Source organism: Cnephaeus nilssonii (assembly GCF_951640355.1).
Source record: "Cnephaeus nilssonii genome assembly, chromosome: 5".
Taxonomy (NCBI): domain Eukaryota; kingdom Metazoa; phylum Chordata; class Mammalia; order Chiroptera; family Vespertilionidae; genus Cnephaeus; species Cnephaeus nilssonii.
In genome coordinates, this window is record NC_137076.1 from 58,064,460 (window position 1) to 58,080,191 (window position 15,732).

Sequence of the window (15,732 nt, forward strand, 5' to 3'; positions counted from 1 at the left end):
GAGGGCAGTTTTGGGTGATCAGGCCAGCAAGGGAGGGCAGCTGGGAGGGACCAGACCTACAAGGGAAGGCAGTTGGGGGCAATCAAGCCTGCAGGGGAGGGCAGTTAGGGGTGACCAGGCTGGCAGAGGAGGGAAGTTTGGGGTGACCAGGCCTGCAGGTAAGGGCAGTTGGGGGGAACACAGGCCTGCAGGGGAGGGCAGTTAGGGGTGACCAGGCCGTCAGGGGAGGGCAGTTAGGGGTGACCAGGCCGTCAGGGGAGGGCAGTTAGGGGTGACCAGGCCCACAGGGGAGGGCAGTTAGGGGCAATCAGGCTGGCAGGGGAGCAGTTAAGAATCAATCAGGCTGGCAGGGGAGTGGTTAGGGGGTGATCAGGATGACAGGCAGAATCGCTTAGGAGCAATCAGGAAGGCAGGCAGGCGAGCAGTTGGGAGCCCGCAGTCCTGGATTGTGAGTCGGACATCCCTCGAGGAGTCCCAGATTGGAGAGGGTGCAGGCTGGGCTGAAGGACACACCCTCCCCCCCACGAATTTCGTGCACCGGGCCTCTAGTCCTATATAATAAAAGGCTAATATGCAAATTAACCAAACAGCAGACTGACTGATCACTATGATGCACACTGACCATCAGGGGGCAGACACTGAATGTAAGAGCTGTTCCCTGGTGGTCAGTGCACTCCCACAGTGGGGAGCGCTGCTCAGCCAGAAGCTGGGCTCATGGCTGGTGAGTGCAGCGGCAGTGGCAGGAACCTCTCCCACCTCTGCGGCAGTGCTAAGGATGTCTAACTGCAGGCTTAGGCCTGCTCCTGGACTGAAACTGCAAAAGGGCATAGGCCAGGCTGAGAGGGACCACCCCCACATACCTCAGTGCACCAATTTCATGCACTGGGCCTCTGGTCTCAATATAATATTCATTAGCTTTCCAGATGAGTCCTTTGGGGTGGGGGTGAGGTGATTATTCAATGCAGCTGGTCCTGAGGTAGCTAGTGTTGTTGCTTGTCTGGTTTTGCTGCTTTCCTGGGCCTGGAGCTGACACACAACTGAGGCCTAGATGTATTTGATGCAGTCTGAACCTCAATGTCCTGGGGGCTTAATGCTTAAAGGCTATTCCCCAGCTCCCTTGTTTGTTCCCCCTCTAAGGGGATCTAACCCATGACTAGGAACATGAGAGTTGGAAAAAGCAGGGAAGAATTCAAAACACATGACCAGCGCTATGAAATGTCAAGGGATCAAAACTGTATGACAAAAGATATATTAGGGAAGGGAAGGTTACCCTGGGGGTGAGGTCCTTGATTTCCCAGTTTTGCCCGTTGCTAGGCACCTGCAGCTTTCCATGCTGATAACCTTTTGTACCTTGCCTTTCCTCCTTGCTCTGATCTTGTCTGCCTACCACAGAAAAATCTCCATTATCTTTTTTTCAAGGTTTTAATGTTAATATTTAAAATACTAACATTGAAAATAATGATTGTTTTATCAGTTTTATCTGGATCTCAATAAAATATAATCTTCCTAACAATATAGACATAGCCTTACTCAATTATTAAATGAAACATTCTGGATAACAAACTACTGTAACCCTGTTCACCTATGTAAACACCAGCTTCTTCTAGGTTGGCCTCAGGCACCATTCTACGTTTAAAGCTTCTTCTTCCTCAATGGAAATTGAAAAAAAATTGGAAATATACTTTCAACTTTTAGTCTATCTTCCTCTTTAAATCATGGTCTTAGCCATGCTTCCTTCCTTTAACAATATAAATAAAAAACATGGCTTTACTTTATTCTAGGTAAATACGCAGTAGCAATAGCCAAATTGATTTGCGAAACACCAGTCTCACAAATTAGCTAAACTGATATACTAAATTGAGTATTGTTTCTTCCCCACTTTTTTCAAGTGTTTCCCTTTCTTTTGTATTTGAGCCCCCATGTTCTTAGGGGCTGGCACTATATACTTGATTCATTTTGCATTTCTACTGTCTATTCTCCCACCCCCACCCAGCTTTAGACCACTTCTCTTCCTTTAGAAAACATCACTTGTGTATTCCCTGTAACATTTCCTTAGGCTTATATTTTTCCTACTATTTCTTCCAAAATGAGGTCACCACTCTTAGTAGCTCCTTCCATGAAAAAGAGGAAGCTTTCCTCAAATTTTGCAGAAATTAAATCTGTAATTATTATTTTAAGAATCCAAGGTAGTATAGAAATCACTTTGGGGGGAGCACAAAGTAAATTCAAATTATATTTGCCATAAACATTGTTTTGTTCAACACACAGAAATTTTAAAGGAAGAAGTAAAGGGAAAAGATAATGTCCTAAGGAAATAAGTGAATAAAAATCAACTGAGAAAAGAAAGATAAAGGAATGGAAAGAAAAGACCATTAAGGATTATAAAAGTTATATTTATTCACGATGCTACATTTATTGCATTCCCTTAGAAAAATGGAGAACTGTTTATGTACCCAATTTGTACATATAAAACTTTATACAAATTATGTGTAGCACATAAAGGCTTCTGGTACAGCTAAAATCCTGACACTACAATTTGGGTAATCCTGCTGCAGGGTCTCCAGTTTATCAAGTCTGTCCATAGAAAATTAAAAACTGGAATTACAGTCAGTCTTGCTGCTCAAATGTAGAAATTATTTTTAAAATATAATAAAATAAAATTTTCAATTCTCTAAAACTCAAAAAAGGTAAACTGGAAGGGGATACATTTTGTTACCAATTTCAGTTTAACAGCTTGACAAATTCACAACCTTATTTTGACTGGGAAAATAATCACCTTAGTTTTGACATTATTTCTAAGTTGTGGCTGCTTTAGAAGGTAATTTGTCAAAATTTCACCAAACAATTAAAAAAAATAATATTCCTCTTATAAAATGGTACAATAACACTTTAAGGAACCAGAAGATACTAAATGTCTTTGGCTATACAACTAAAAGGCCATTTCCCAAAAGAATGGGGCATATTCACCTCACAACCAATTACAGAAACAGAAAGCAGAACAGAAATATGCATAGAATATAATGATAATTTTTCTTGCCTTTTTCTCCTATTCTACCCATATAATAAGCAAGGAGAATGTAATTTATACAATCTTTCCAGATGAGACTAAATAGCACTACAAAGATGATACCCAAATTTCTGCAAAGGCAAAGTGAATTAAAATAATACAGAAGTGAAAACTGAAGGACAAATGTCATTTGCAACTTTTTTTTGTTTGCTTTTTTAAAGCCCTATGAGTATAGAAACTATAGCTGGTAAACAAATAGGCACAATCTTCACATATGGAACTATAATAGAAAAATAAATCAAATGAAACATTTATTAATAAATGAAGCCTATTTTATTATTTCAAGTGTTAATGATAAAAAAAATTTCAGCACAGCTGTTGCATTTAAAAAAGTGAAACTACATACTATATTTCTAGCTCAGTAAACAGATGAACCTGATGTCTTTGAATGACATAACAATTGAGCATTGTACAGTACATCTTATGAAGACCCGTAAATTAAAGAACTACTGGTTTAAAGTTAGTGATTATGAAACAAATGTGTATTCATAGTTTCAGCTTCTTTTTTCTTCCTCGACCATCAGGTGCTCCATCCATTTTACGTTTCTGTGTCTAAAACAAACAGAAGGATTACTTTTCATCACAAGACTAATGTTAATGTGAAGTGCATTGACAGACACATCATAGCACTTTACTAATAAGTGCTACATAGTAATAGGTATTAGATGCTCTTATCCAGAATCTTATCTACTAATTTTACAAATAAAAAAATTTTAATGCTAATGAAATAAATAACTCACAAGCAGGTAAATCAATACACCAAATATCTAAAATACCCTCTTACCAAAAAAATAGCAGTAATAAAAAGTATTCTGTGAGATTACATATATATCAGATATTATCCAGAAACATTTATTTATTCATGATTTTATAAACTATTAAATAACAAGATGGCTTCTTTACCTTAAAAGTTTTGCTTTCACATTGCTAAGATATCAATCATTAGGATAAAAAATCAAGTTAATAGTGAAATTGAAAAGACACTGCTTTCCTAATATTTCTTTTTTTTTTAAAGTTAATGGAAACATCTTTAAGTAACTTTTAATATCAGAAAAATAAAACGCTTATAATTCTCTTTACAGCAAATATATAATATCAGTGCTTTAGCCATCTTAAATTAATCCTAATATTTCTTTAGATACTCTAAATTATAACTTGTATTCCCCAAGGTCAAGGGTACACTCTTGGCATTCATACTTTCCAGATTTCAACAAATCCCCCATATTTATGAACTATCATCATAATGTAATTTCCCCCACAATGCAATCAAGTTTAATTTATACTTTAAGTGACCCAAAACTATATAATTTACCAAAACCAAAACAAAGGAACCTAACATCAGTGATGGCCAAGTAGTGTGCAAATTCTTAAAAAGAAAAAAGTTAAGTGCTCAAATCTATATATACACAAACGGCTAATACGCAGTTTCCCCATGGGAGTTCAACCTGGAGTTCTATCGTTCACTATGATGTGTGCTGACCACCAGGGGGCGGCATGGAATGAAGGGATGCCCCAGCCAGCAGCTGGCAGCCAGAAGGCCCCAATTGGCCCTCATCATCTGCCAGGCCTAGGGACCCTACCCATGCATCAATTTTATGCAATGGGCCTCTAGTATTTACATATCTGTGACTACTTACTGAAGGCTTTGGTCCTCTTTTCTTTTTCTCTGCCTTCTCCTTCTCTTCTAGTTCCATGTTTTCTCTTTCAATCAAGGTTATTAAGGTGTTACACCTCCTCTGGAGCTCCTGAGTTGCAAACATAAATTTACATGGTATTTGTATTTTTCATTTATACGTTTCATGATTATAGTTAAAGTATGTTTTAATAGAGTAATATAAAATCACACACTCACAATAAATATAAGGATAAAAATGTGTTTGTAAATATTTTTATTTCATTATTTAAAGCCATACTACTATGATTCTTCATAAACCCTTCATTCACTTAAGAATTAACAGTGAAAATGAATTATCTCATAATATATGCAACACCGCTACTAAGAGCCTATGTCTGAGAACTGTCATTTATATCCAAACTTAGGTAATAGTGTGCATTTTTTTTTTTAATTTTTAAAATATATACTTTGATTTCAGAAAGGAAGGGAGAGGGAGAGAGAAACATCAATGGTGAGAATCATTGACCAGCCACCATTTGCACATCCCCTACCAGGGATTGAGCCAGCAACCCAGGCATGTGCTCTTGACTGGAATCAAACCCAGGACCCTTCAGTCCACAGGCCAGTGTTCTATCCACTGAGCCAAACCAGCGAGGGCGATGGTGTGCATATTTGAGGATCAAAAAATCAACTAGAGCCCTAGCCGGTTTGGCTCAGTGGATAGTGTCGGCCTGTGGATTGAAGGGTCCCGGGCACTGAGACACCTATGCCAGGATGTGTTACAGATGTGCTACAGTATGAATTCTCTTGGCTCTTAGGAAAGGATTACACCTCAACTGTTTATCATAAAGGGCTATACATATTATTAATTTTTATGTGTGCCTTAACATAAAACATGATAGAAAGTTAATACACAGTTTCAGACCATGGCATTGTAATGGTAAATCAATGTGGCCCTATGTCTTGTTTTACTCAGCCAAAACCGTGCTTCCTTATGAACTATATAAATGGTTCCTTCTTGAAAGGTTATAAGGTAGAGCCGTTAGCAACTGAATCTATATCCTGTAACTACATTTATAATGTATTTGTACCTCAGGATTTCCCAAATTAGGGTTTCACAAAACAGCAGCCCCTCTGTATGTTTACTGGGGGGGGGGGGGGGGGGAATTCTTCGGTTGACAAACATGAAAAGATTGCACACTATCCCACATCTTGAAGAGTGATAGTATATTTTAAATATACTGAAGGAAATCGTATTATAAACAAAAAGATGTTTAAACTTCGTTTATCCCAATCTTTCCCAAACTTAAAACTATACAACTTTTGGGCATTATCATCAAAGTGCAGAACACAATAAAGTTAAAAGTCTAAAATATGTAAGAAAAAGACCAATTCATCAAAGCTAAACTTTTCGGAATTCTAATTTTTAAGTGATTAGAAACAGAACTTCCAACAGAAACAGCCAGATACTGGGAATAAAAACAAAACCTAGCATTAAATCAGTACAAAAGAGTATTTCACTACATTAAGCTATTTTAAAATAACGCAGATTCGGTTTTCTAGGAGCAGATGTCATCTACAAAACCAAAGTCAGAACAGTGCAAATTTTAAACTGGAATAATCACATTCAGAAGTTGAAACTGACAGTGACATTTCCTCCTACTTAGAACATGATTACAATAAATATCAAAAGTTAGTCCTGCCCTAGCCGGTTTGGATTAGTGGATAGAGCTCGGGCCTGTGGACTGAAAGGTCCCAGGTTGGATTCCGGTCAAGGGCACTTGGTTTCGGGCTTGATCCCTCTCCCCTTTCAATCTGAGCCATAATCATTGACAGGAGGCAGCCAATCAATGATTCTCTCATCAATGATGTTTCTTCTCTCTTTCCCTCTCCGAAATCAATAAAAATATATTTAAAAAAAATTTTTTTTTTAAAGTTAGTCCTATCATATATAATGATGTTAAAAGATATATAATAGTAAAGGATAGGATCAATAAACGTTAAGTTACTGATGGTCCTGGGTTTTTAACTGATTTAACCTATGATACCAACAATATTTTAACAAAATTTACCTCAAAGATGCAGAACCACAATTTTCTGTTACTAAGACAAGAACTTATCTTAGAGAATAGTAACCGTTGGCACATTACACAAGACCCAAGCACTCACCATTGCAGTTCTGGATTTAAGAAACCAGTCAAATCTGAACTGAGGAGAGTTGCGAATACACTGTCGCAGTTCATCATAAACATTTTCTTTGTCGAATCCAAGCTTATGAAGCATGCAGATCAGAAAACGATCCTCTTCTTCAGTATAGTTTTTTCCTTTGTTAGTACCATATGATATTCTCAGCTGATGAAAAGGTGCTTTGTACCGTCCAATCTAGCAAAGTCAGATTTTACATTATATGAAATCTAAATCCTATGTAATCTGTATTTCAAACTCAGCTTTAGTAAAAGTAGCTGTACTGTATTTCAAATCAGAATTTTCTACCCATAACACCTCAATTGCATTATATCCTTTGTCCTAAAACAATTTTAGTCTTTACTGTTTTAAAGAGAAACAGACTCTGATACTACATAGGAAAGAGCTGATTGCCTCTGACCCAGATACAGCAACTGAAATCTGAGGTAAATTCAGTTGTAACATTTGAATGTTTTTCTCTGAAGAAAACTCTTATTTTAAATCATCACTCTTTTCTTTGTTAAAAGTTACTTTAATTTTCATACAGATAGAGGAGTTACTACTACATTTATTAATGTGCAAAGTACCTTTGTATCTAGTGCTTTTTTGATACTAATTCTTCTTTGAATTCTTGCCTCTCCCCTTTCAATCTGAGCCATAATTTTTTCTATGTCCTGGAGCTCATTGCATCTTTCCCAAAACACAGCTGTAAAAGAATAAAAGTTGGATGGATGAGATGGGTGGGAGGGAGAGAAATATAACTTGTTAGTATAAATGCTTTTATTTTATTTGCTAAGAAATGTTTCCAGTTCACACATATAATACTGGAAAGTAAATAGGTATTTATAATTTCTCAGTTTCCTTAACTGTAAAAATAAAGAGATAAATTGGATAATTTAACTATCTCCCAACTCTTCAATTTCTGCTACTCTGAAATTCTAAGCAGACTCATCACAGCCCAACTACACATATTCACTGGACAATCCAACTGACTTTAGGAAACAGGTGTTTACCACTTGAGAAGTTATGGAGAGAGATAAAGTATAAATGACAGCATACTTTTCAGCAACCTATTCTTACTTTCTTGGCTATAGCTATTTAGCTAGGGTAAAAAAAATAAACAATTGTGTCATTTTAAAAAAGGGAACATTTTCTAACTCAGTTTTTAAGTTGAGGCAAAATTTAGCTTATCAAAACACAGTAATTCAGAGTAAGAAAACCTGAACTTTCCAGCAGCTCTCCAAAAGCCTGAGAACATTCTTATACATATTAAAGTAAGAGTTACCTGAATACTCAATAACTTCTTCTGGAGTTTTTCCTTCTACTTCTCTTGCTATATTTTCAATATCATCACGACCCCACTTCTCATTAGCTTTGATAAACTGGTTAAAATCTCTCTTATTCCAATTGGTAAATCCCTTCAAAGCAACAGAAACAATATTTAATCACAGAACAATGAACTTAGAAAAGATGCTATTATATTTTATCAATGCTTGTAAGTATTACAGAAAATATTAATTTTTGCTTGTTCATCTTTTTGTTATTAATCCTCACCAGAGGGTATTTTTCCCATTGCTTTTTAGAGAGAATGGGAGGGAGGGGAAGAGTGAAACATCCATGTGAGAGAGACACATTGATTGGTTGCTTCCTGCATGCATACACTGACCAGGCTGGGGATCTAACCTGCAACCCAGGTATGTGCCCTTGACCAGGAATCTAGCCTGTGACACCTTGGTGCCAAGAGTGGATGCTCTAGCCACTCAGCCCCACCCCCGCCCTGTGCTCTAGTTTATCTTTTCTTTTTTAATTAAATTAAATGTTTTAAAGTGGTAACTTTTCATATACACATATATTGCACAAATACCCAATCTAACTGGAAGAGAGGAAGAAATGCTGCATGTAAAGGTGACATTTTCGCTGAGCTCTGACAGATTAGGAGTTTGCCGGGAAGAGTGAACATAGCTTAAAGAGCAGACATAAGAAAAGGGAAAATGAAGCTTTAATGTTAGATTAAGGCCAGATTCTGAAAGACTTCTACTGAACTCTAAAGTAAAGGACGATAAGCAAAAAGGTACCAAGCAATCCCATCTAATAAAGACGGGAAATTGACCGTAACTCCGTGACAAAGATGGAGGTGCCCAAACCCAATAAGGAGGGAATATGTAAATTGACGTGACAAGGCAAGAGGCGGAAGGCGGCTCTGGCCGAAGCAAAGGCAGTGCCAGCAGCCAGGGGAAGGAAGGCCTATTCTTGTACGAATCTTCATGCATTGGGCCTCTAGTCTATATATGTATAAAACCCTAATATTCAAATAGACTGAACGGTATAACAACCAAACAACTGAACAACCAATCGCTATAACATGCACTGACCACCAGGGGGCACGCATGGAACATGGTGGGCACTGGCAGCAGGTGGCAGAGTGCAGAACATGGCGGGCATCGGCCAAAGCGCAATGGTGGAGCAGGTGAGTGGGGGCGCCAGACCAAGGCAGGGCACCAGTCGCTGTCACTGGGGTGAGCCTCTGGTGGTTACTGAAAATCCTCTGCTCCCACGCACTGCAGCAGTTCCACCCAGAGCTCGTATCTGCTGCCAGCGCCAAAGCCGCTGCTTGCACCAACTACTGGCATCAGGCCTGCTGTCACCTGCAGCCAGCGCCAGAGCTGCCACTTGCACCCAGCGCCAGTCCCGATTGCTTGGCACCATCAGCCAGTGTGAGGGGTGACTGCCAGCCCCAATCGCCCCTGAGGGCTTCTCCACCTCCCCCTGCTCCTGAAGGGTGATTGGGGCAGCAACTGCTGCCTGTACCTACTGACGGTGCCAGTCCTGCTCGCACACAATGCTGGCGCCAGCCCCAACCACTCTGTGCCATCAGTGGGTGCTAGAGGGGCCAGCACCATCAGTGCAGGTGCAAGTGGGGCTGGCGCCATCAGTGCGTGGGAGCAGCCGTGGCTGGAGCAGGGCTGCTGGCAGGCAGGGGACTGGGGGCTGTGGCGGGAGGGGCCACAGAGGATGGGCTGAGACCTATCCCTGTGCCCCACCATAGCCTTGCAGCCCACAGTTCCTTTCATGGTGCACAAATTTGTGCACTGGGCCCCTAGTGATGTATAACTGACAATTATGACTTAGTAGCAATGTGGAAGATTCACAAGAAAGGAAAGATGAGAACACTAGAAGAAAGGTAATCAAAAGAACACACACTTAACCAAGGGTGGTGCAAATCTATATTCTTCTCAACTACCTTAACTAGTGACAATCAAAATATAGCCTTAATGCATATGCCCATGTTTTATCATCTCCAATTGCTCCACTTTGAAACAAAACTTATACTCTTTTGTTCAGGAAGTTTTTCTGTATTTTAGTTGCAATTACAGTTTAGTCCTAGGTGCCTGTCCATGCAGAGTCCACTTACTCCACTGCCATTTTTAATCCCCAAATCTTGTACTCCTTTGTATACCCGAAAACAGTACCTTAGAAAACAAGTTATTAAATTTTGTATTGACTGAAGACTGTACCTGTGTTAGAAGCTTCTCTTTTTCTTCTAACTCTTCATCATTAAGGGGTTCAGCTTCATCAATTTTAAGCTGTTCTTCTTTTTGTGCCTGTGCTGCATTTGGTAGGTCAGGATTTCGAGGTACCTAAAAAAAATGTATTTTTCTATGTCACCAAATTTTACAAAAAATGTGGACTAACAAAGTCTTAAACTAAATGACATTTCACAAATTTTAATCCAACCATGAAAGAAAACGTACCAAGAGCTTATATATATTTACTAGAGATCCGGTGCACACACAAAATTTGTGCACTGGGCGGCAGGGGAGGGTGTCCCTCAGTCCAGCCTGCACCCACTCCAATCTGGGACATCCCTCTCACAATCTTGGACTGCTGGTTCCTAACTGCTCGCCTGCCTGCCTGCCTGATTACCTCTAACCATTTCAGCCTGCCAGCCCGATCACCCCCAACTCCCCTCCCCTGCCAGCCTGATGGCCCCCAATTGTCCTCCCCTGCAAGCCTGATATCACCCCCAAATGCCCTACCCTGCAGGCCTGGTCCCCCGCAACGGCCCTCCCTTGCTGGCCTGATCACCCCCAACTACCCTCCTCTTCCGGCCTGATCTCACCCTCAACTGCCCTTCCCTGCTGGCCTGTTTGCCCCAACTGCCTCTGCCTGCCTGATCACCCCTAATTGCCCTCCCCTGAGGGCCTGATCTAACCCCCAACTGCCCTCCCCTGCAGGCCTGATCTTGCCCCCAACTGCCCTCCTCTGCCGGCCAATTTGGTTCTGACTGGTTGGTTTCTATGCCAGTGAGTGTCAAAAGCTTCACCTCCTTGGCAGTCATTGGCTCCACACAGTTGACCCAGATTTGGTTCTGATTGGTCAGTTTCTAGGCCAGTCAGGGTCTCTGGGCCTATCAACAGGGCCTGATCAGAAAGGCAGGGCTGGTCAGCAGCCCCAGTGGAGGCCTGGAGAGAAATGGAAGCTTGGCTGCTGACCAGGCCCAGAGCTAAAAAGAGGCAAGTGCTGATCAACAGCTGCCACAGAGGCTATGGATCAGACCCTGTTTCTCTCTTTAGGCCTCTCTCTAGGCATGATTCGCAGCTCCCTCAGCAGTCAGTGCTGGGTCACTGTGCCTGCAGCCATAGCAGTCAGTGCAGGGTCTCCACGGCAACTCAGCGCTGAGTGCAGGACTGACTTCTGATTCGTCGAGCCTCCTGGTCATTGCGGATGTGATGGACCCAGCGTTTTTATATGTTAGGATTAAGTTAAAAACAAACCCGATTAGTTATGAACAAAGTGTTATTTGTTATTACCTTGTACCCAATTGTTTTTCTGTAATACAGAATTTCTTTTTCCAATAATTCAAATAAACGTGGAGGAAAGAACTGGAAATCCTGAACATTGGGTTGTTTTGGAGGTCGAGGAGCCTTAAAGAAAAAGAAAATTGTATTGTCCATAAAGAATAAACTATTTTGCTTTAAATCTATCTCTAATCATCTTTATTCCATAAACCATGGCAACCATTCTTTTAATCAAGAGAATTCGTATTTCAATACAACTGAAATAACAATCAAATTTAAATGCACAGATTCAAAATCAATTTTCAGAAAACTTTTTAACAATTAAAAACTGACTGAGGCACACCTATAAGAAATCACACAAAATGTAAATTCCCAATTCGCTTTTTTTGGTAAGAATAAAAGAAGAGCCCAGCCAGGGTGGCTCAGTGGTTGAGCCTTGACCCATGAACCAAGAAGTGAGGGTTCGATTCCCAGTCAGAGCACATGCCTGGGTTGCAGGCTCGGTTCCCAGCAGGCAGCTGATCCATGATTCTCTCCCATCATTGATGCTTCTATCTCTCTCTCTCCCTTTCCCTTTCTCTCCGAAAGCAGTAAAAACATATTAAAAAAAGAAGAGGAGAAAAAAATGATTCACATTTCGAATATCTTTCAAAGTTTTTTTGCTGTCAACTCACCTTGGGTGCTTTAGGTTCACTCACACGAAGAGCTTCCCTGAAATAGGCATCAACGGCGTAGTTGGCTTTTCTTTCTCGTTTAGGTGGCTCAATCCACTCTGTGAATGCAATCTAGCAGATGAGAAACAATTCAAATCACAAACTTTTATTATATCTAGTTGCATATCTTACAGAAATGCTAGCCACATTGTGTACATCATTTAGACCAGCGGTCATCAACCTTTTGGACCCCATAGACCACCAGTAGACCGCAGACCACCAGTTGGCGACTGGTGATTTAGACTACTGCTTGCAAATGGAAAGACATTCATAAAATTCTGGACTACAAGCTCTATAAGAACAGGGACTGTGATACTTTGTCCAACACTGTAATTAACACATAGGATAATGTCTAGTGAAGAGCACAGGCTATTCAGTAAGTATTTTTTTTGACCAGATTAATAATTCTGTTGGGGGGGGGGGAGGAAGCCACAAAATGTATGCTACAACTCAAATTAGGAGAAAAATGTAGATATATATTTAGCCTAGACAATATTCAGAGGATATTATGTCTAAATGTTAATAAATTTACAACTAACACTGAAAATTCCAAGTTTCAAGTAAAATAAAGCCTTAAAGTCAGCAAAGCCTCTTTCTAAATTACCTTTTGTTTTTCTCTATAATCTTCCCCTTCGAAGTTATAAACACTGGACTCTGTATCCATTGTAAAGTTTCTAAGTGAGCTTTCACCCATCTTGGAGAGTTTTTCATTCATCTCTGCAGTCTAGGGAACAAAAGAAACTTTTGTTCTTAATCTCTTAGATTAAGAATTTAAAAAGCAGAACTATGGTCAAAGTGGATTATGCTTTACAGTACATAAAAGCTTTTATGGAAATAACATTATCTAAAATTCACAGAACAATTATTTCCTCAGTTTGGATTTAAAATATTTCACGTATGAAAAACATTATCATTTAATCTATATCTCACCTTCTTTGCACCTCTTTCCAAAATACCATCAATATCCTCATCAGTAATTTCACTTTCCTTTGAAGCAAAAACATGTGTTGCCCCATGTCTAATCATTTGAAGCATTTCATCTTTCCCAATTTTGTTCAGATTCTGATCCACAAGTCTTCCTGAAAAAAAAAATTATGTTGTATGTTAACTGAACTTTATTTTACTGAAAACCTGAAATTTTAAATGTCAGATCTAATACTGTGTCATTTGCTTCAAATATCAATCATTTCATATGTCACATATACTTTTCATTTTTATATAAAATTTAAAGCCAAATTTTCAGTTGTAAAGCTTTGAAATGTTTCTAAACCTATTTATGTATTATGCAATGAAGGCTGTTTTATATTCAATAAAATATATTCTTTTATTGGGTGAATAATAGTAATTAGGGATATGTAAAATTGAAGTTATTAGCAAGATTTTTTTTAAAAAGTATCAACAGATGAGAACATTATAAACACAAGAAGTTTCTGAAAGCAGAAAGATGTTAATACTAAAACTCCCAAATCAGCTTTTTCTATTCAGAATGGTGGAATACAAAAAAACCTTCAAATCTCCAAATTTTATATAAGGATCAAAATATACAACATCAATTTCTGAAAACTCCCTAATCTTCAGAACTGAAACTGTTGAAAGTTTATCTTGATCACAGAAAAAAATAAACATCAGAAGAGTAATTAAGCCCTGACAGGTTTGGCTCAGTAGATAAGAGTGTTGGCCTGTGGACTGAGGGGTCCCAGGTTCGATTCTGGTTGGGGCATGTGTCTTGGTTGGGAGCACATCCCCAGTGGGGGGTGTGGAGGCAGCTGATCGATGTCTCTCTCTCATCGATGTTTCTAGCTCTCTATCCCTCTCCCTTCTTCTCTGTGGAAAATCAATAAAATATAAATAAATTTAAAAAGTAATTAAGATCTCCAACTGGCAAGAATTTTGCCAACTATATAATTTGTGTTTTCAAAAATATAGTATTTGCAAAACAAAATACTTCATAGAATTGTTTTCAACCTCAAGGGCAACTCACATATATTTATACAAATTAGTATTTGTACTCCAACCAAATTTTAATAAGTAGATAAAGATCCAAGTTGTTTTCTGCAAGTTCATTAACTACCTGTATCATGGTTTTAATTCCCTAACAGAATGCACAACCAAATATCTGGACTTTTAAAGTTAGAATATACTAGATAGTAGTCTCCCCTTACTCGGGAGGGAATTTGTTCCAAGTCCCCCAATGGAGGCCTGAAATCACAGATAGTACCGAATCCTCCATATACTATATTTTTTCCTATACATACAAACCTATGATAAAGTTTACTTTATAAATAAGGCACAGTAAGAAATTAACAATAGCTATTAATAAAGGACTAGAATATATTTCTAATAAAAGTTATATGAATGTGGTCTCTCTCTGATAACCAAAACAGCTACCAAGTGACTAACAGGAAGGTAGCCTATACAGCAAGCATGTCAAACTCAAAGGCTAACACAGACCAAATAAATGAGGTATGTGGCCCACGAAGAGTTTATGACATGCTTGCTATACAGCATAAATACAGTGGACAAAGAGATCATTCATATCCCAAGTGGGACGGAAGCGGGAGATTTCATTATGCTACATTATGAACAGCACACAATTTAAAAGTTATGAACTGCTTTTTTTCTGGAAATAGCCCTTAAGCATTTTCAGACTGTGGTTGACTATGGATAACAAAACCACACAAAGCAAAACCGTGGATAAGAGGGGAACTATTTTATCCACAGAGCATTTCTCTTTGGATTAAAACCTATCACACTGCTGTCAAAAATGTCCTTAGGCTTATGGAAACTACTTCGTTGTGAGGGAGCTTTTCAGACATAAAGGTCTTCCGGGGGTTCTCCTATTTTTGATTATGTCCCTAAGTCCACAAGACAGTAGCAGAGGTATGCACCCAATTAACAAAGTTACTGGCACAAAATCTGCCCCAGTAAATAACTTTAAAAAATAAGCCGAAAAACTCAAACAGATTTTCTAAGTTGACTGTAAAGAAATTCATATTAATATAAAACAAACAAACACATTTCATAGGTGAGAATAATTGAGAACAAGAGCCACATGACAGGTGTTTTCTAAACACATGGATAACTGTGAAGGAAAAAAAAAAACCAACTAATCATTACATCACCCATGAGAAACTTCACTCTTTTTTAGCAAGTCCCAGAAGTTCCCAGAGATTTTCCTAATTATACACTTCACTCTAATAGTTAATATAGTTCCTGAACCCATGTCTGAGTCACTTCCTAGCTGTATAAAATGGTGGACAAGTGACTCGATCCTACCTGATGCCAACCTCAGTCTGGCATAAAGACTAAAGGAGATAACGGATGTAAAGACTGGTTGGCACAAAGCAAGACTCA

At 39.0% G+C, this 15,732-nt stretch overlaps 1 protein-coding gene across 1 annotated transcript in view; it reads right to left on the reverse strand.

The window, feature by feature from the left end:
• Window positions 1–2,378: 2,378 nt before the first annotated feature.
• Window positions 2,379–15,732, reverse strand: part of SMARCA5 (SNF2 related chromatin remodeling ATPase 5) — a 39,620-nt gene continuing 26,266 nt past the window's right edge. Inside the window, exons 15-24 of the mRNA XM_079770712.1 lie at window positions 13,309–13,457; window positions 12,983–13,102; window positions 12,340–12,450; window positions 11,678–11,791; window positions 10,382–10,504; window positions 8,152–8,284; window positions 7,454–7,572; window positions 6,852–7,064; window positions 4,705–4,812; window positions 2,379–3,619 (exon numbers count right to left, since the gene is read on the reverse strand). Coding sequence (XP_079626838.1) covers window positions 3,554–3,619; window positions 4,705–4,812; window positions 6,852–7,064; window positions 7,454–7,572; window positions 8,152–8,284; window positions 10,382–10,504; window positions 11,678–11,791; window positions 12,340–12,450; window positions 12,983–13,102; window positions 13,309–13,457 — 1,256 coding nt within the window. The 3' untranslated portion in view covers window positions 2,379–3,553. The remainder of the gene's footprint in view (window positions 3,620–4,704; window positions 4,813–6,851; window positions 7,065–7,453; window positions 7,573–8,151; window positions 8,285–10,381; window positions 10,505–11,677; window positions 11,792–12,339; window positions 12,451–12,982; window positions 13,103–13,308; window positions 13,458–15,732) is intronic.